The 20,749-nt window shown below is 43.4% G+C and overlaps 1 protein-coding gene across 1 annotated transcript; it reads left to right on the forward strand.

Moving 5' to 3' along the window:
* The first annotated feature begins 65 nt into the window (after window positions 1–65).
* On the forward strand, window positions 66–20,749 carry ACOX1 (acyl-CoA oxidase 1). The gene is made up of 14 exons (XM_066565791.1): window positions 66–242; window positions 1,228–1,387; window positions 9,857–10,017; window positions 11,694–11,801; window positions 12,282–12,401; window positions 13,517–13,632; window positions 13,827–13,996; window positions 14,298–14,460; window positions 15,200–15,390; window positions 15,974–16,153; window positions 16,779–16,884; window positions 16,970–17,113; window positions 17,876–18,082; window positions 19,036–20,749. Exons 1-14 carry the CDS (start codon window positions 128–130, stop codon window positions 19,084–19,086), a joined length of 1,992 nt encoding a protein of 663 aa, XP_066421888.1. The 5' UTR covers window positions 66–127; the 3' UTR covers window positions 19,087–20,749.

Raw genomic sequence — 20,749 nt, forward strand, 5'->3', positions numbered from 1 at the left:
GCGGGGCCGGCGCGGCGGGGACGGGAAGGAATCGGGATCGGGATCGGGATTGGGATTGGGATCGGGATCGGGACTGGGATTGGGATTGAGATCGGGTACAGCCGCCGCCGCCGCCGCCGCCGCCGCGATGTCGGTGAACGCGGACCTGCGGAGGGAGCGCGCTGCCGCCACCTTCCAGCCCGAGCTGCTCACCCACATCCTAGACGGCGGCCCTGAGCGTACCCGCCGCCGCAAGGAGATTGGTGAGGGAGGGCCCGGCCGCGGGCACCGGGAGAGACACCCCCGGTCAGGGCTCGGAGGGGGAGGAGGGGATGCGGGGTGGAAAGGGGAGAGGCTGCGTGGTGGGGCGACCCAGGGAGAGCGGGATACAGCGCGGGGGTAACGGGGTGAGGAACCACGGAGTTGTGAGGGGGTCCTGGGGCGGGAGACGGTGGAGAAGAGCTTTTGTGGAGAGGGGAGACCCCAAGGAGGAGAGAATGCTGTGAGGAGAGGGTTTGTAGGTGCAGGGTCAGCATAAAGGAAGGGGTTAGAGAGGAACGGGAGCTGTGTTACGGCCCTGGTCCCCCTCCTCCTCAGAAAGAATATAGAGTGGCCCTGATAGAGCAGTGTCCTTTTACTGCTCTGTTTCCCCTTCCTCCAGAGGGTCAGAGGCGGCTTCCCATGGGCTCTGTCCCCTCCTTTTTCCTTCCTAGCACGCTCTTGCCCAACTGTACAAATGTCATCTGTTTGTCAACCGGCACGATGTGGTTATGAGAGATTAATGAGCTACTTCCAGGCTCTTCCCTGGGCTGGGACTGTCAGAGGCTGCTGTTGTGAAACTTCGCTGCCAAAGGGGGGACACAGAGTGTCTGTGCTCTCTGGGCACCTTGTTTTCCAGTTGGCACAGGGGGAATAATGCCCTTCTGCTGGAGTTGCGTGGGGTTCAGAGTTCACAAGGCTGCCTGAGCCTCTGGGGCTGTTGCTGAGGGGCCCGCTGGTCTTACATCAGTGAATTGCCCTCCTGCCAAGTCCAGAGTGCTTTGAACTGTAAATGGGGTTTATGTGTGGAATGAGAGTGCCAAATCAAAGAGCTTTGATTTCATTCTCATTTCGTTAACCTCTCATTTTATTTTCAATTTTTTTATACTCCTACCTTGAGGTAGAGCAGGTAAAATGCTGGGTTGTTGCTCACTCCCTGATGAGGTTTGTGGAAACTGAGTTTGTTTTCCTCTCCTGTTCTGTCCCCAGAGGCCTTAGTTCTTAATGACCCTGACTTCCAGCATGAGGATTTGAACTTCCTGTCCCGTAGCCAACGCTATGAGCAAGCCATCAGGAAGAGCTCCTTGATGGTGATGAAGTTAAGGGAATATGGAATTGCAGATCCCGAGGAGATCTACTGGTTTAAAAGGTACCTAAAAAGATCCAGAGTTGCTTTTTGTACTTCAGTCGTCACCAAGGATGCCAGATTGTGCTTTTTTCCTATGTTTGTTGTCTAAAGGAAGTTCAAGACCTGTATAAATGCCCACTCGAGTCTGGCTTCAGTGAATTTCAAAGGAAACCCTGAATTCCTGAATGTTGTGTTTTCATAGGGGTTTTTTTTAAGAGAAATGCAACATTAACAATTAACATACATAACATTAACACTGTTCTGTATGTGTGGTGCAGAAACTAAAAAACAGAACTTGAAGTCAGATTTTTTTCCCCAAAAGGAATAAAAAAATCATACTGAATTACTTTGAATCTGAATAGATCTGATGAGTTTGCAGCTTCTGATGAAATCTCTAAAAGCTGATTACTTCACTTTGCACTTAGACCCAATAAAGTCACATTGCAGAGATACTTGAAACTATTCCAAGATGGTTTATAAGTTCTTGTGTATCACTGTTCTGGCTCCCTCCTCTGAGCTCCAGAGGTTCTCTTTGATCCAGAGGCTTTTTGTTGTACCTGACCTTTGGTTTATCTGATAGTACCACTTTGGATCAAGTTAATGAAAGTAAGACTGCCTTTACATGTGAGTTTTCATTCCTTCCCGAAGAAATTAGAACTCAGTTCCTGATTTTGATGTATTTCTTCCCCCAATTCTGTTAAACTCTTTCTGATTTAATCAAACAGAAACTGATAACAGAGAAGTTACACAGATCTAGAAATCTGTCGTAATCCCATGGATATATATCCTCTGGCACATTAAATAATGAACCACAAGCCCCCTCTGACTGGTTTTGTAGAAAAGCTGTCATGGGCCCCAGGGCATGACCCTTGGCACAAGGAAATTGAAGTCATCTTGTCCACTGTGGTTTTACTTTCAGAGAAACTGGTCTGCACTGACCTGTGTCATGAAAATTCTCGTGGAAGTAATGTAAACAATTTAAAAATCATCATTGGTGGGCAGTGATAACAGGGAACAAGTTCAGTGACAGTAGAGATTATTCAGGTGCTGCACAGCCAAAGTTAATGATTTTTTTTCCCTACACAAGGTTTATTGAAAGTGATGGGGAAGTTTCTTCATTTATTTATTTCTACTGAGAAAATTCAGCAAAGTCTATCCAGTCTATCAGATGGAAAATTTTGACAAATTTTCTGTCTTTTTGTAGCATTATTAAGTGACAATATTATATAAAAATAGGCTTTTCTGAAGTATTCAAATGAGAGATTCTAGTTTTGTCTTTCCATAACCTTACTTTGGAGTCAGCAATTCTTAAGTGAATGAAGGTGTAATAAATATTTCCTATAGATACCAAATAGTACCTCCATATCTAACGTGGCATAAATGGTCAGGTGTGACTAGTCAGAATTCACAGTCCAAAACCAACTGAGACAATAAAAAAGGCTTACTTTTTTCCAAGGTAAAATCTAATTGCCACCATTCAGGATTTCAAAATACAATTGCAGTTACTGTAGACTGACTTATTTGCCATTTTTTATTTATTTTATTTACCATATTTATTCTGTAATAACGTGTAACAGAGAGGAGAGCAGTGCACAAACATCTTGCCTACAGGTGAGGTGTGTTTGCACTAAGAACTGTACACTGTTGATATTCTGAAATTACTTCTTTACTAAAATCTGTGGTGTTGGCAAGGGAAGATGTGGGCTTGCTGCTGCTTTAAAAATTGATTAAATTAAAGGATTATTTTTTCATCCTTTGATTTCATTTGCATTTTAACATCTGTCCCCACTTTCCCACCTGCTGTGTGTTAAAGATTTTTTTTAATTTGGTGAACTGCACCCAACTGACAAAATTATGTTTATTTCTATCCCATATCCAAACATGCTAATTGGTGCTAACTGGAAGTGACTTCATTAGTGCAAAAGCTGACCTGGAGAAAGTGTGTTTGGGCTTATTCATTTTTCCAAACTGAAAACTGAATGGATATGGTGTTGCAACATGCCTCAAAAAAAGTGTATGAAATAGACTGACATCCTTGATTCAGATGTCAAATTGTATTCATTGTGATTGACATTTCTACTTATGGAAGCTTAAGAAATTTTGTCAGTTATCCCCAAAAGGATTTACATATGCAATTTTAAAGAATTTTTTTCTGTAGCTTTCCTAAAGTGCCAGAATATCTCTAGGTAGCTTTGCACATGACTCACCAACTTTATAGCTTGATTTATGAGTAGGTGAGGAGAAATGCTGCTTCCTTCACTGCCCTGAAGATATACTTAAACAATTGCTGCTGCTGCTGTGACATGTTCAAGTGAATGCTCCTCCTTCCTGTTTCCAAAGGGCTTTGTTGGACTCCAAATCATAAGAGGATCTATTAAATATACTTAATTGCTTTTCATGTAGTAATTCTTCTATGTCAACACTGCAGTTGCAGCTGTTGTGACTACAGCTTTGAAGGCCATCAGCCAAAAAGTGCCAATATTTCAGATTTCTTTTACAGTTTAACTACAGCAAAATGTAAGTCAGCAATGGGAAATGTTTCTGGTGTGATGCTCCAACGCTCTTGGAAGAGAGCGAGCTGCTCAGTTTTAATTCACCTTCAACTTTAATTAACTTCATTGAGGAAAATGGGATTAAACAAAGAAGTGAAAAACAGTTGAGACAAACTGGGTCACAGAAGAAGAGAAGATCTGAGAGCTGCTGGTCACCAGATGATTCCTGTGTTCATAAGCATTGCATGAGTGTGCACTTTCCCTGTTGGAATTTGTTCTTACAGCTTTAAATTAGGACCTGGAGTAGCTTTGAGCAAACCAAAGCAGAAAAACTCTACTGTGGGCCCTACTTGCCACTGCTAAATTAATGCAGAGTGAATGAGTCTGGCTTAATCTTACTTTGATAGAGCTGGAACAGGAGTTTATTACCAGAGCAGTTGTTAGCTCTGAAGTCCAGTTAGCACAGCTCAAATACAGCTCCTGCTCCTTCCCTCTCCCCTGGGATGACCCTTCATGCTCATCCTTGAAAGAGTAACTTCAAGAACTGCCCAAAGCAGCAAAGTTTGCACACAGGCTAATGTAAAGTAAGTGCCCCTGTTCTGTGACCCAGTTCTGCAGCCTGAGGATGGCTTTGCAGCTGTTCCTGTAGCTTTGGAGCCTCTGAACACGCAGGTTTGCTTCTGTCATTCTCTGTCTTGAGACAGTGACACACCTGTCACATAAAGTGCCTTTTACTGTGTGGGTGGCACTGATGGCTGTGAAATCTGGGAAGGTCTGTATTGCCAAAGCACATATTACTACACAGCCTTCTCCCAGAAGTGGATTTGGAGCTGCAGCCTCATTGTGACACTGGTTGTTGTAGCAAGGCTGACCTCAGAGCAGCTGGGAATTGATCAGATGGTCACTGCCACCATCAGTCTTGGAGCAGAGTATTTGAACTGTAACACACTGCAGAGAGCAGAATTGGAGAACAGCCAATCCAGGTGCTGGGAGTGGTGAAATTGTAACGGGAAGCAGTAAGAGTTCAGAGAAAGAAACAGTAGGGAAGAAAACCTGTTGTTCCTCCCTTCACAGCTGGTACCTCTTCTGTTTGCCCTGTGTCTGTCTAGAGGAAAACAGGATTCTCTCTCATTGTCATTCAGGTTGTTAAAAGGCACATTAAGGAAATCCTAAATCTTCAGAGTGGAGTATGCAGAGATGAACAGTTTCTGCTGTAATTTAATTTTCAGCTTAGTTAATGCAAGAAGCTGTTAAAATCCTGCACAACTGGCTACAGAAACATCATGACCATGACACAGGGGTGTTAAAGCATCCACTTGCAGAATGTCTGTTGTCTTCCTCCTGTCAGAGAAGGTAATAGTAATCATTCAATATCTGGCACTTCTGATTAAACTTCCTCATAGGCAGTGAAAGTTGCTGGTGTGACCTTTCAGAAGATTTCTGAGATGTTTCCCTGGAGCATTACCTTCAAAGAGGCAATGTCTGACCTGATTTTTCTGACAGCAAAGCGTGGGCTGCACATTTTTCTCAAGTTCTTTCAATGACTGCTGAAAATTTGCAAAGACCCATTCAAGCTCTTCCCAAGCCCTGAAATTTCATGTTTCAAGGTCAGCACTCATTTTCTCCCTGCAGATTTGTCCTTTTTGGGCCCAGAGAGTAGGTGCACAATAATTGTGCTGCAGGCAATGAGGAAGAAAAGGATGCTGCTGTTGCTCTATAGGTCCTGGGCTAAAAGAATGACCTACTTAGAAAACCACAAGAGTGTTAAAAAGTTCTGTCTTGATGTCCTTGCAACATTTTTAAGCCCTTGGTCACCCTGAAAGCATCAGCTTTGGTAACATCTGCTGCTGTAGGTAAGAATATTTTTGGTGAAAGAGCTGTGTGCCTTGACTCCAGGAACTTCAGACACTGTACCTGCACCCACACCAGCTTAAAGCACAGTTCATACATTGATCACCAGCGTTAGATTACTTGATTACAATAGTTTTGCTCCTGGAAAAATCCATGGCTCATTTAGTCTTGTTCATTTCAAACAGGCAATGTGCAGTTCAGTGGTGCTTTGTCTCTCACTCTAAGGTTGGTTTTCACAGCCTGTACAGGAGCTGCTGTTGAATTATCAATTATTTACTCTCTGCATGGTGCAAAATGTCAGTCACAAATGCTGCTGCATGGACAAGATATGTGCAGAACATCCCCTGTGGTATTTATGCAGAGGGCTCATTTTTAACTCCTCGATCTTAGAGTTTAGATGGAATAAATATTTGTGTGCAGTAGATTGAAGATGAAGAAACTGTTCAAGCTGCAGAAGGGAAGATGTTTTAATTGAGAATGTGCTTTGCCTGGCATTGTGGCTACTAGATGATTAGAGTTTTCTTTCATGAAATAACTTCTGCTTTGGTGAAGCACTCCCAAAATGTCTGATTTTTCTTTCCATTCCCTCCAGCACTAGACTGTAATGGTAATTTTAATTGAAGGTGAGTTCCAGATCTTACAACTGATAGACACAGCTGCAGGCAATACAGAGCTGGTCCAAAAAGAACTCAGTCACCAAAGAAACCTTTTCATTTGTAATACATATTTCTTTTAACTAATAATGCCCTAGTTGTAGGCTACCAACAGCAGTGGGATTTATTCTCACAAAGCCTGAGAGATGGAGGAGAAAATATTTTGGTTTTCATGTCCTTAGTTTCAAGTTGCTCATGAACCTTTGTAGAATAATATTTTTTCCAGTTACATAGCAACAGCAGGATTCATGGGGTGAAGAAGATGCCTGGAAGAAACATCTGTTTCCCCATTAGCATTGCTTCTGATGCCTCCACATTTGGAGGTTGCTTGTGGGATAAAAAAAAAAAAAAGATTGAATGAGGCAAAGAGATTATTTATCTTATGCTCCAACTGGGGAAAAGCCTTTCAGGTTCATGGTAACAGTAAGACTGAGATCCAGATCCCTCTATTTCTCTCCTGTAGAACATGCTTGGGCAATTTTCCTGATCCTTTGGGTCTCCACTTCAGCATGTTTCACAAAACCATAGAGACCCAAACGTCTGCTGCTCAGAAGGAGAAGTGGCTGCCCCTGGTCTGTGGAGTCAAGATAATTGGCACCTACGCCCAAACCGAAATGGGACATGGTTAGTTCCCTGCAGGGATCAATGGGTAACCTCTTTTCTCTAACTCCACTGGGTAAATTCTTCATGTTCCCTGGGTCAGTCTAATAGGGGGAAAGGTAAAATTCCTCAGTTAATGGTTGATGTCTGTAGCCAGACAGCCGCCTCATTTCACATCCTGACAATCCCAGGATTCCTTTTGGTCTTTTCCAGAATGCACCTCTTAGCTGATCTCTGCATGGGTAGTTGTTACCTTTGTTTTGAAATGAGGAGGTTGTTCTAAGCCCTGAGAATCTGAATTTCACTTGAACCAGTTGACTGTGTCAATGAACAGTACTGTGGTTTTTTCTTTTGCCTGATTTTGGGACATGTATGCCAGAGCCCTCAGTGCATGGCTGGGCTGCACAAACAGGTCAGGAGCATTCCTACAGGAGCAGTGGAGCATGGTGAGATTGTGAGTTCTGGTTGAAAGTCAGGTATGCTCTGCCCCAGGCACTTCTCTTCCAGATGCTGCTGCACTGCAGCTGTACAGTTTCCTGGCAAGGTCTTGTTTACAAAGAAAAAAACCATCCTATTCCTGCTGTGTTGAAAGCAACTTTCACTGCTTCAAATGGAAAAACATTTAATGGATCAAAAAACAGTGTCTTGGCCCAGAACCTGGAATTATGGCTGTTAAGTACCAGCAAGAATAGTTAACAGAGACTCCAGTGCTTTTGCTGGCATCTGAAGTGGGAAAAACTGAGGTGTCAATCTGGACACTGCTGGATGGCAATGCTGAAACATTTGTAGAAGACTCAGTGGAAGAAACCCTGTCCTGCTCAACAAACCCAGCTCAACACCAGAAGCTGAGAGAGAATTGAATGGCAACAATCAGTGCCTGCTGGCCTTATTTGCTTTCTCACACCAGCTGCTTGAAATCAGTCACATCCACACTGCAGTGATTGGTTTTACTCCTGATTTCACATTAGATCATTGCACTTTCTTGCCTGGTGATGGTTGATTTCCTTATAGTTCTCATGTTGTTTCATGGTTAAATTGGTATTTTGACACTAAATGGAATACAGTGAAGTAGATATGCTTTCTATGCTGAATAATTAAAATGCAAACATTTGGCATTCCTGCTGTGAATGTTGAGTATCTGATATTTCATCAATGAAGCTGTTGCAGTAATTGTCACTGAGCTTTGCTTAATTTAATCTTGATGTTTAAAATCTGGTGATGGGGAAGCAGACCTCTGGATTATTGAATAGAACTCTGGCCTGGATGGGTAGTTACTCAGTTTTATCTTGGTGACTATATGTGTGACAGCCTGTGTTGATTTTAACCTCTTTCATAGTGAAGAAGTCTCTTTGTCTCTCAAAAAAAAAAAAAAAAAAAAAGAAAAATCAAATAAAGAATAAACACAAATAGCACAGGGCTGAAAATGAAACAAGTGAAAATCCTGTGCTGTTTCTATCTGGTTTATAACTACTGCTGGTAAATAAGGATTTTCCTTTTCTTTTTTTTTTTGTCACTCTTTGGCTGTCAGCTGTAGCTGTTCAGTACTTCTCACCAGTACTGAACTCATTTAAATTTGGTATTCCTGGTAGGCCATTAGTCCCCTGTTGGGCTTGGTGACTGTGCAGTCAGAAAGCTTAGAAAACCTTGCTGCTGGTTTATTAGATAGTTCAATTTATTTATAGGAGTCTGAGAATATCAAAAAGCAGTTCTTAGGAAGGCCTGGGACAGAACTAGTTCATATTAATGTGTATTTAGAGAACACAAGGATGCATTGTTATCACTTTGCTAAGAATATCAGATGAGTTTGAGCCAAGCTCAGACCAGTGCTCTTTCCATAATGCATATAATTTAAATATATATATATATATATATATTCCTGTTAAAGCCCAATTAAATTTATTTCATACATAAAGGAGCCAGATGGAGGTACTTGTCCTCAATCTATCACCACTATTTTAATACTCAAAGCTGCCAATATTTTAAGATTTAATAATTAATTAATTAATTATATTGAAAAACTTAATAGACCACTTAATTACCTCACAGTGGTGCTTGACAGAACATGGAGAAAAAGTAATTCTACTGCAATATGTTTAATTGGAGATAATATGTGCTGGTGATTTACAAATTCAGAAATGTTGGCTTTCTTCGCAAGTTGTTCATGTGTAACTTTGACTTACACATACAGAGCACTGTCCTTTTAAGAAAGTTCTTTAAAATAGCAGAAGTTTGAAGGGAGTTGATTTGAAATGCCATGTACACTAATTGTGTCTGATAATTAATTTTTAAAAATTAGAGTAAATAGTACAGCCAGTTAGGATTTGTCTTAAAAAAAAAAAAAAAAAAAAGTTTGTTGAAAACCTAACTTATTTAGCTGGATAAACTGGGACTTCCACCAGATTCCACCTTCAAAACATGTAATAAAAAAAAAAGGTGGACTTTCTGTATTTGGTTGAAAGCACACTGCATTCAGCCACATCACATCTCCAACAAACTGACATTTTTAGCTGACTGCCTCAGCCCATTGAACTTAGGGATGCTCTGATGTTCAATCCAGAAGGTCTGGTCCATCTTTTGGTTTGGATTCATTGTTTTTTTTAATCAATCATAGTGCATCAAAAATAGGGGAATGTTGCAGGTACACTTTCTGCAGGATTACAAAGAAATGCCTTGCAGCATGTTTATTTCAAAGTGAGTGCAATTTCTTATTACTCAGCCTGAGAAAAGGACAGTGCTCTGGTTCTCTGAAATACACTTGCTGAATTCTGATTGACACATGAATCGTTTTTTTTTTTTCTTTTTGTCTCTTCCTGAATCTCCACCATGAATCCTCATGCTTGCTTCCCTCCCCTAACATTCCCTTCATGCTCCCATCCCGTGACAATTCTTCACAGCTTTGTTCACCGCGGACGGCCTGAGCCTCTGGACCTTCACCTGGGCATGTTCCTCCCCACTCTTCTCACCCAGGCCACCCCAGAGCAGCAGGATCGCTTCTTCATGCCTGCCTGGAACCTGGAGATCATTGGCACTTATGCCCAGACTGAGATGGGCCATGGTACAGTACACCCAGTAAATGCTCTTTCTGAGAATGCCTTTGTGTGCAGAGGATTCCTGTGCCTGGGTAGAGCAGTGTGTGTGTGTCCCACAGTTTTACACAGCCTGCTGTGGTTGTAGGGAAAGGTGGACAGCCTCTGCAAGGGTTAATGGAGCATTATGCCATGTGCTGCTTCCTTCTTCCTCTGAAGGAAGGGTTGGATGTCTGCAGCTCTATAAGGAATGGCTCCTTGTGCCATTCAAACCAGTATCATTACTGCCCATCACTGGTGCTGGCAGTTTGGTGCCATCTGTTCATTTTACACTTGCTGTTCTTTCCAGTTGGAGTTCTGCTTTGCTCTAATTAATGTTCAGTGTAAAGACAAAAGGACAGAGCTTTGAGGTAGTGAAAGAGATGCCAAAAATTAAGAGTTGCTTGTTCACCTCAGGATTAACCTTGGTTCCAATGCTTATGTTCTGTGGGGAGCTTTTTCCCCTTAGTTCACTCCCATGTGTTCTTTTTAACTGACTGTGAAATGTGTTGGGCTTTTTGAGTTCTCTGTCTCATGTTGACTTTGTTTTTCGTTGCTATTCCTTTGCTTTCAAGCTTTGAAATGGATTTTGATAACTCCAGCAGTATTGTGATTGCAACACTTCTAATTCAAGTTTCAAAGGGAGGATATTCTGCCTTGGGAAACTTTAATTTTGGTCATCTCAGAGTTGCAGATGAGAATTATTTTCTAAAAATGAGCGGGATTCACCTTTGTGTTGAAGGGAAATGTAGAGACTGTGAGAAGCATAAAGTAACTGCAAGTCTGAGGAGAATCTCTTGGAACTAGTGAGGTTTGAAGATCCTTTGTCAGCAGAGTAAGTCTGTGTTGAGCTGCCTGTGGAAATCTGTCATTACCTCCATGCTTTGGGAACGTGCCTGTTGCAAGGTGATCTCCTTTTTCCTTTTGGAGCTTTGTCCTGCCCTGTAAGTCCAGACTGTCAGTAGTGTTCACAGCTTGTTCAGTTTAAGCAAGTAGGCCTGGGGACTTGGGGAGTTTTTAAAGCATTCAGGGGCAGTGCCACTGCTCTGAGACAGGTGTGTGGAAAGTGAAGCATTGAGGGCAGAAGACAAAGACTGTTCCTGGAATTATCTCCATCTTTATGCAGTCTCTTCATCCACCTGCATCAGCACTGGGCATACACATGCCTTTACTTGCTCTCTTGGAGTTTTGGATGATCTCTTCTGGGAGATCAGCTCCATCAAGTAGGAGGAGAATGTAGGCTTGATGAGGGAATGGAGAGGTGATGGGCACTGTTTATTTTGTCTTGTGGCTGAGAACTGAATGGTTTTATTTTGCATTTTAGTTAAATTCAGGTGATTGTGTTCCTGTGGAACATTTTGAATGAGAAAGGGCTTCTGGTGTGTGACAGCAAAAAGGTGTCAGACTGGAGGTGCTTGGAAAACTAGTCTTAGACCACTGGGGAAAAAACTAATGTTTTCTGAGAATTGGCGGTCCCAGAATATGGTCTGACCCTCACTCGTTCTTCCCTAACTTGTTGATATTTAGCTTTTTATACATATAGCCTAAAAGCAGTATTAAAATTCAAACATTACTACTGGAGATCCACTTTCCATTGCCCAGTTCTGTCCTTATCTCTGTTTTTTGACTGACTTCCTGCCAAAACAATGTGTTTGCTTGTTTCCAGGGACTCATCTTCGGGGCCTGGAAACAACAGCCACTTATGACCCCTCTACACAGGAGTTCATCCTCAACAGCCCCACTGTCACCTCCATTAAGTGGTGGCCAGGTGGACGTAAGTGTGTCTAAATCTGGAAGGTGTATGGAGAAACTCAGGGAGGTGATGCTATGTGTGTTATATCTGCAGAGTGATGACTGAAAGTTGATCCAAAGAGTTGGTTGAGAGCCAGTCACTTGCATAACAAGTGCTTGCATTGCCTGCTAAACATTGTGTGCTCTGGACTGTTGCTCAGAACCACTGAGCACACTGTGGATTTGGTGTAATTTTTGATTGTTGTATCAAATTATTTATAGTTCCTTCTGCTTCACTGATGGGTGTGCCAAGGAGTCAGTGTTTTATAGTCAAGAAAATTGTGTTGTCCAACTTCCATTGACTTGAGCAACATTTTGTCATAGATCTGTAGAATTGGGGTGACATCCAGTGGAGTCAGTCTGGTTTTCTAGTGCATGATGTGATGGGGTTATTTCAGAAGAAAGACCCAGTGTGTGAGTGTGTCTGACTGTGTTTCTGTGCTGAGTCCTGCTCCCGTTGCAGTTGGGAAGACGTCGAACCACGCCATCGTCCTGGCTCAGCTCTACACCCAGGGCCAGTGCAAAGGCCTGCACGCCTTCATTGTCCCCATCCGGCAGCTGGGCACACATGAACCTCTGCCAGGTACAAATTCACACTCAGGGAGTAGATTACAGATGACATCTGTTTCTCTCTGGCTGTATACAGCTGCTGTGTCTTGTTAAAGTCCATGGCTTATTTCAGAAGCTGAATTCAGCTGGTAGATCACAGGGCTTAAATGAGTCTTTCTTACAACTGAACTACCACTAAATCATCTTTCCTACCAGGCCTTCAATGTGCAGTTTAGTTTGGGATTTGGTTCTGCCCCAGTGTCTCCCAGCTATGCATTCCACAATCCTGCTTTCTGGTAGGGGAAGAAGAGCTTTCATCCCTCTTTAGCTGGAAGTGAGCTGGATGAACTTTAGAGACAGCTCCTGCAGTGAGTGGATAGTAGGGCTGCATGGAAATGATGGAGATTCCCATGTTTTGATATCCAGTTGTTGTGGTTTAACTCATCAGGCAGCTAAACACACACAGCCATTCCTCCACACAGAGGGATGGGGGAAAGAGTTGTGAAAAAGGTAAAACTTGTAGGCTGAGATAAAGACAATTTAATAGGACAGAAAAGGAAGGGAAATTAAAAATAATAACAGTAACAACAATAATAATAATAATAATAGTGGAATATGCAGAGCAGGTGATCACTGTGTGATTGCTCAGCAGCAGATGACTGATGCCCAGCCAGTCCCTGAGCAGGGAGCTGTCATCCCCCCCAGCTGGCTTCACCCAGTTTTATTGTTCAGCATGATGCCACATGGTGGGGAATATCCCTTTGTCCAGCTGGGATCAGCTGTCCTGGCTGTGTCACCTGCCAGCTTCTTGTGTCCCCCCAGCCTCGCACTGTTGGGGCAGTGTGGAAATTGAAAAGTCCTTGATCTGGTGCAAGTGCTACTCAGCAACAACTGAACCATCAGTGTGTTATCAGCATTGTTCATGTGCTAAATCCAGAACACAGCACTGTACCAGCCACTGGGAAGATAATTTCACTCTATCCCAGCCAAAACCAGGACACCACTTTTCCATCAGAGATTAAGGTCCCTGTTAACTCTTACTTCATAACTTGCTAGAAAACTAATCAATCTCCATATTGGAGAAGGCTTGAACCTTTTGTGTGCTGTTTAGTTTCTATTTCTTAATGCAAGTGGCTTTGTCTGTGACAGGTATTACAGTGGGTGACATTGGCCCCAAGTTTGGCTATGATGAAATGGATAATGGCTACCTGAAAATGGACAACTTCCGAATTCCTCGGGAAAACATGCTGATGAAATATGCCCAGGTAAAGCAGTGAGCTTCAGCATCTGCTGTTAGAAATGGGCACACTGAATGCTCCTGTGAGCTTGAGTACTGCACCAAAAGGATTGTGGGTGGCTTGTAAATGCTGCTTGATGAGTTTAGAGTGTGAACATACGAAAGGGAGGAAACTTCACAAATCAATAGGCTGTATTTTTTTTATCTTTTATTTTTTGGCAGGTTGAACCAGATGGCACCTATGTGAAACCAGTCAGTGACAAGCTGACCTATGGGACCATGGTGTTCATCCGTTCCCTCATCGTGGGTGACTCTGCTCGCTCACTGTCCCGGGCCTGCACCATCGCCATCCGCTACAGCGCCGTCAGACACCAGTCTGAGCTGAAGCCAGGGTGAGTGCCGGAGACCCAGAGCAGCCCAAACTGCTGAGGGAAAATTCTGAACTACTGGGAGGAATGGGGGCTGTGGCTGATATTTGCTTTGGCATTCAGTATGGTTTCAAAACACTGTTTGTCCTGGGGAGTGCATAATCTTTCATTCTTGCAATGTCCTCCCGTGCCAGAGGCTTTTGCTGGATGGTGTTAGAGAGTCTGGCTTGCTATGGATGGTGAACATACTTATAGTAGGGATAAATGGGATTTCTGCAGCAGGTTGCTACCACTGACATGCTAACTCATCTGTGTTTTGCTCCAGGGAACCAGAACCCCAGATCCTGGATTATCAGACCCAGCAATACAAACTGTTTCCTCTCCTGGCAACAGCATACGCCTTCCATTTTGTGGGAGCCTACATAAAGGACACCTATCATCGTATCAATGGGGACATCAGCAAGGGGGACCTCAGTGAGCTGCCAGAGGTACTGTGTCCTCTGGAAACCAGAGTGCTGGTTGATTTTTTGTGAGGTTTCTTTACATCATGGAAAAAGAGGCATTGAACCTTTTTGGCTTTCACTCATGAAATGTCTTCTGTAGTTTAAGAAGCTCCCAGTCCAGAATATGCTGGTGACATTTATTTGCTCTATTCATTTAACACTTTATAAAAAACAGGGAGTAATTCACAGTGAGAAAGCTACTGGGAATATATTTTTATTCAAAAGGTGCATTTCCAGGAATGATGGAGTACTGTTTGGGAGTTAAGACTGGTCTTGTGCTTGTGCTGTAACTTCTTCATTGTTCTTCCCAGTGCCTAGGGTAGAACAGGTGTGTTGATCAAAGTATCAGTACTATACTGAGGGTTTAGGGTTGTAAAATGTTAATTTTCTGTCAGGGTTTGTGACAATGAGCAGTTGAAAACAGTCTTGTACCTAAAATGTGTAGGGGAAGAAGGAATGGAAGAAGGAATTTTAATACTTTAAATAAGTCTTTACATGTACAAGGAAATATAAATATTTTTATATTTTCATATAAATATTTGTAATAGTTTTTATATAAATATTTGGCTCAGGAAAGAGTTCCTTCAGGGAAAACAAAAACCTGTGGAACAGCACAAGAATGGTGTTGACTTCACATTTTTTTTTTCTGGGAGTTGCAGTCCTTAACATGTATGTGTGCAAGCTAAGACTGGAAAATAAAGCTGCCTTTGCTGTTTCCCCTCAGCTGCACGCCCTGACAGCGGGGCTGAAGGCATTCACCTCCTGGACTGCCAATGCTGGCATCGAGGAGTGTCGGATGGCGTGTGGCGGGCACGGCTATTCCCGCTGCAGTGGCATTCCTGACATCTATGTCACCTTCACCCCATCCTGCACCTACGAGGGGGAGAACACTGTCATGATGCTGCAGACTGCCAGGTATGGGACCTCTGCACAGGCATATTCCAGCCTCTCCTCAGGTCCTTGTGGCTGAAGTTGGTACCAAAAGGGTTAATTTGATTTCTGCTGTGTGTGTGTAACTTTGGTCAGAAAAACAGAATCTGCTATCCCAGCAAGGACAATTGGGAGATAAGGGGGAGACATCTGGCTTAGGAATGCAGCTACAGCCAAAACAAGGACTCAGTCTGGGAACGTGGGGAGGGTTTTATGGTAATGAGTTAATTATAATATGCATGTAGTGACTGTATGTAAGCAACACACTTGTAAAAAATCACATGCACACAAGGAGGAGTTACCCCCATGCAACCAGACACCAGTAATAAATGATGCCCTTCTTAACACTAAATTGGTGTTGAGGAGTCTTTTATTTGACTGGTTGCAGTGAATTTGGTGACAAAGTAATGAGCAGAAGTGTCCGTATTAACACAAAAGTGGTGTCATGTTTCTGTCCCCTGCCCCATTTTTGACAGATAAGCTTTCTGGCCTGAGCCTCAGTGAGATGACTTTTGTCCATTCAAGCAGCTCATGAGTAAGAGCTGCCATCTGCTGTCTCTATTTTCAGGTTCCTTATGAAAAGCTACACCCAGGTGACCTCTGGACAGCAGGTCAGTGGCATGGTGTCCTACCTGAACGACCTCTCCAGGCAGCGCATCCAGCCCCAGCACGTGGCTGCCAGGACTGTCACTGTGAAGATCAATGACCCCACCAGCTTGGTGGAGGCCTACAAGTCACGTGCTGCCCGGTGAGCTCACACTGACTGGGCTGAGCCAAGAAAAACTGGGTGAGGTGGTGGTGATGACTGCCCTGTTTGTGCTGGGCTCTCGAGGTGTGGCTGGCAAAGCTTTGATCTGTGTGTTGCTTTCAGGAAGTGACACACTTTACTGGGTTGGGGTCAGGGTTAAGGGCTTTGAGGCTGCAGGAGGCTGCTCACAGCCTGCCCATAGCCTGGTTACTCTGCTCCTCAGTCCTTTGGGATGTATCTTTTTCTTATTTATATGTAAAGTATATTCAAACTTACAAATACCAAACTACTCAGAGATCTCTCTGGAGAGAAACAATCCTGATATTAAAGTTCATTGTGAGGGAAGTGGGAGAGTAGAACAGACACCTACTTGTGAGTAGGTATTGCAGCACCACATGTGTGCTGTCAGAAGTCTTCTTACCCCTCTGTAGCTGTGTTGTAGCTGCAGCAGTGATTAGTGGTATTATAGAGGCACAGCTTGTCACTCCAGTCACTGTTTTCACTCATGGCACATGAGAAGAATTCTGAGCTCGTGTGCCATGACTGACATGTATGAATTCAGTGTATGTCATCTTGTTAATGTGGTGTTATTATTTAAACTGTTTTTCTTCCTCATGTGAAACAGGCTTGTAGAATCTGCAGCAAAGAATCTGCAAGCTGAGCTGACCCACAGAAAGAGCAAGGAGGATGCCTGGAACAGAACTTCTGTTGATCTTGTGCGGGCATCAGAGGTCAGTGATGTGCCTGCTAAAGAAACATGCTGTGAGAGCTCCTGATGTTTCTGTGTCCCTGACTGACTCTCTTTGGTTCCTGCAGGCCCACTGTCACTATGTGGTGGTGAAGCTGTTCACAGCCAAGCTGGCCGAGGTTGGTGACGCTGCCGTGCGCGCGGTGCTGACCGAGCTGTGCCTCCTGTACACCCTGTTTGGCATCAGCAGGAATGCAGGAGATTTCCTGCAGGTTGGTGCCTTCCTCCAGCACTCCAGATCTCTGAAGCCAGGTTCACTGCTTGCAAATGTGCTTTAAATGCCAAGCTGTATGGATGTTAGAGGTGTAAGTTCTTGGCTGTTGGCTGCCAGAGAGTCATTCGCACTGCAGGCCTGCTGGAAGGCTCTTGTTGGGTTTTCCTTGTGGAAACCAGGCATGTGCCAAGGTTTAGCTGAAATAGTTTCCAGTTGGTGACCGGCTGCTGTGTGTTAAAAAACAAGGAATTAATAAAGGACCTACAGTTAGATGTACTCCACAGCTAATATCCCTGAAAGGGGATCTTGTGCTCCAAATTCTGACCCATCCTTTAGTTAATGGCTTTACACTGTCAGGCATTGCTTTTCTTCTCTTCATTCTGTCAGTTTGAGCAGCATTGTTTTGTTTGCTCTTCTGGCAAATGTGGTATGTTTTGTCTTCCCATTTTCCTCTTTCCTGTTTACTAAAAATTTCCCTGAAGCCAGGCACAATTTAATACCCTTACACGTATATTCTCCAAGGAAACTTGCTGCTGCAGTTAACTTATAGGTACTCACAGAGTAAGTCTCCCAGTATGGAGGGAATATGGAGGGCATCTCCTTCTGCTTGTGCACTGTGGCAAATGGCTTAGTGAAGAAAAAAAAAACTCTTGGTGTTTTATGAACTTTTGCATTTTTGTGTGTGGGAAAGCTGACCTGTGTGAGACCTTGGGGAAGGGGAGGATCTGTGACTTGTGTAATCCTTGTTTCCCCTCTCAAGGCGGGTATCTTGACCAGTGCCCAGATAACCCAAGTGAACCAACACGTGAAGGAGCTCCTGGCTGTCATTCGTCCCAATGCAGTGGCACTGGTGGACTCCTTTGACTTCCATGATGTCCACCTGGGGTCTGTGCTCGGCCGCTACGATGGCAACGTCTACGAGAACATGTTTGAGTGGGCAAAGAAATCCCCACTGAACAAAACACAGGTAAAGAAACCTCTCTTCTTTTTCTCGCATGACCAGAAAAATAACTCAGTTTAGGGTTGTTAATTCTGCTCCAGTGATCTCAGCAGGTAATTGAGGAAGGGGGGAGAAAAGTCACACGTGGTAATGAACCAAAACTAACAACCTACTTTCAGTTTGCTCTCTGTAGTTTTCTCTCCCAGGTGTACCTTGCATTCATCCCTGTGGGATCTCTTGAGCTTCTCAGTTGAGTGAGGAAATGGTGCACTCCACAGAGAAGCAACTGAAGTATCTCAATGAATTCAAAAGCAATTATCACTTGCTGTTGGTTCTGCTTAGTGACAGTAGCTGTGGAAGCCTTGCCCATTTTCTGGCAAATCTTCCTCTCTTCAGGCCGTAGCTGTGAGTGGAGGAGAAAGTAAATTGCCCCCCTGTATTACTTGGGTGTCAGATGTTGTATATCTGGTCTAGGATTGAAGCTGCAGCTGAGCTAAAATAAACTGAAATGTCCCTGCTCCATCAGCCAGAATGGTAAATCCTGTTTCCTGGTGCCTTTATTTGATGAGGGCAGACTGTATCCCCTGCAATGGGCTGCCAGAGACTGCAGCTGGAGTTAAATCCCACCAGTTTGCTCAGTGTTCTGTACTTATGAAGTCACTGGGGCTTAGGAGCTTCATTACAGCTCCTTAGGAAACCTGTACCAGTTTTCTTGTAATTAAAATGCCAAACAATTGTATGGATATAAATCTTGCATTTCTTTCTTAAACGAAAGGTAGTGGGCGGGCTGTTTTTTATATCCTCATGCTTTGTATCATGTAGACCCTGAAACATAGAAGTTATCTGGCTGTTCTTAAATCTCCAAAGTGCCTCTGATTCAAATATTCTTAGTAATACAAACACACTGCAAGATGTGAGGAGGTAAAACTGTTTCAAAGATCAAACCTGACCTTGTAACCTCTTGTCTTGTTGTCCTGCAGGTTCATGAATCTTTCCACAAACACCTGAAGCCAATGCAAGCCAAGCTGTGAAGCCTGCAGGTTTTTCAAAATGCACTCTTGCCCTGCCTGAAAAGTGGGTGTTTGCATCCTTCCTTCAGGCACCTAAATCAAACCTTTGAATCCTGTAGCTGTAGGACAGTGAATAATTGTAGCCTTTCTTTCCTCTTTTAGGTGAGGAGGTGTTTGGGGAGAGTGCGTAGGGATTGATGCCTGTTTTTAAAGTGCAATTATAATGGTAAAATTAACCTTTTAAAAATCTGGGAAAGCTTTATGGATTTATACAAGGATTGTTTTTGTGAAGCTGCTAACTAGAGAGAAGTTCCTGTCAACTGGAAAAGGTGGCAGGGCTTCACTATGACATAGTTGACAGCCCTCAGGCAGTAGCTTCTGGTGAGCAGTTATGTCCTCCCCTCAAAAAAAGCATCAGTGTCTTGATTTTTTAATTATTTTTTTTTTTAATTAGCCCCACCTCTCTCCTCATTTGGCCAATGTTTGTGCTGTGTGAAGCCTCCTGCAGAGCTCTGTGCATGTGAGTCTGTGTGTGTTTTCCTGATGGATCTGGGAAGTAAATACCCATCCTTCTCTGGAGCTCTGCTTCAGGCCTCTTTCCAGAAGAAATCCTTGTGTGTCCTTTGTTTTCCTTTTTTCACTGCCCTGCACAAACTCCTTTTTCCTTTGTGCCAGCTCTTGGTTAATAGGAGGTCAAAGGAGAACATAGTGATGCTGCTCTGAGGATAAAACCAACTCACAGTAATCAGCTGGGTGCTGATAACAGATGTTCTGCCCCTCTTTTCACTCTTAGCATTTTCTAGCACTATCTCAAAGCACTTTACAAATGTTACTTATGTTGATTTGGTGGGACAAAAACCACATGTAGTGGTAAAAACTGCAAATTTGACCTGGAATGATGAAGCCAGTATTGGAGGGCAGAAATCAGTTGACCAACGTCCTCAAGTCTTCTGATTTTTCTGGGATGTTGTCCTGGCTTTTTAAATGCATTTGTCAAGAAAATGACAATCCCAAGTGAAGTGTCCAGATTTTTGTTATTTTTCCTACCCATGCATTTCCAAGGAGCTTTCTCTGATTTGCTTAATTTTGTTTTGATACCAACTTGGGCCTTGCACGGTGCTGTCTGATGGAACAGGAAGAATTCAGCTTGGAGGAGAACATCCTGCTGCCCAGGGAAATCAGTGATACAACTACAACCAAGCAAAATCATTGCTGCTTTTCCACACCAGTAACTCTGTCCAGTAACCATAAAACCTTTTCACACTAGAGAAGGGCAGGTCTGAGTTAAAATTGTTAAAAGCTTCAGCATAAACCCAAATCCTGCAGTTCTGAGGCAACACCTGAGAAGCTGCTTCTCTGCAGCTTTGGGCTCTGTTAGTCTCTAATTTTGAATCAGTTTTCTGGCACTAACAATGATCAGACACAAGGTTTGGCTCCACGTGCAGTAGCTGAACAGAAAGAAATGTTTAATTTTAAATAAACTAATCAAACTTGCCTTTTGGCTGCCGAGTGTTTCAGGTCCTGTGGAAGTTCAGGATGCCAGAGGAGGCTGAGGGCTCTGCCTTCCCTGTGTCCAGTGGAACAGGCCGCTGTCCTGGGGAAGGGGGACGGAGGTTAAAAGGTTAAAAATATGCTAATGAGAACAGCACTAGCTGTGTACAGATCTAATAAATTACAAAAAATA

The sequence above is a fragment of the Molothrus aeneus genome, chromosome 25 (assembly GCF_037042795.1).
Source record: "Molothrus aeneus isolate 106 chromosome 25, BPBGC_Maene_1.0, whole genome shotgun sequence".
NCBI classification, from domain to species: Eukaryota; Metazoa; Chordata; class Aves; order Passeriformes; family Icteridae; genus Molothrus; species Molothrus aeneus.

What these genes read in the sequence shown, in the direction of transcription:
- ACOX1 (XM_066565791.1), top strand. Translation starts at nt 128, where the DNA reads ATGTCGGTGAACGCGGACCTGCGGAGGGAGCGCGCTGCCGCCACCTTC. An exon ending in CCAGACTGAGATGGGCCATG is followed by an intron (nt 10,018 to 11,693) that starts GTACAGTACACC and finishes GCTTGTTTCCAG; the next exon opens with GGACTCATCTTCGGGGCCTG. An exon ending in CACACATGAACCTCTGCCAG is followed by an intron (nt 12,402 to 13,516) that starts GTACAAATTCAC and finishes TGTCTGTGACAG; the next exon opens with GTATTACAGTGGGTGACATT.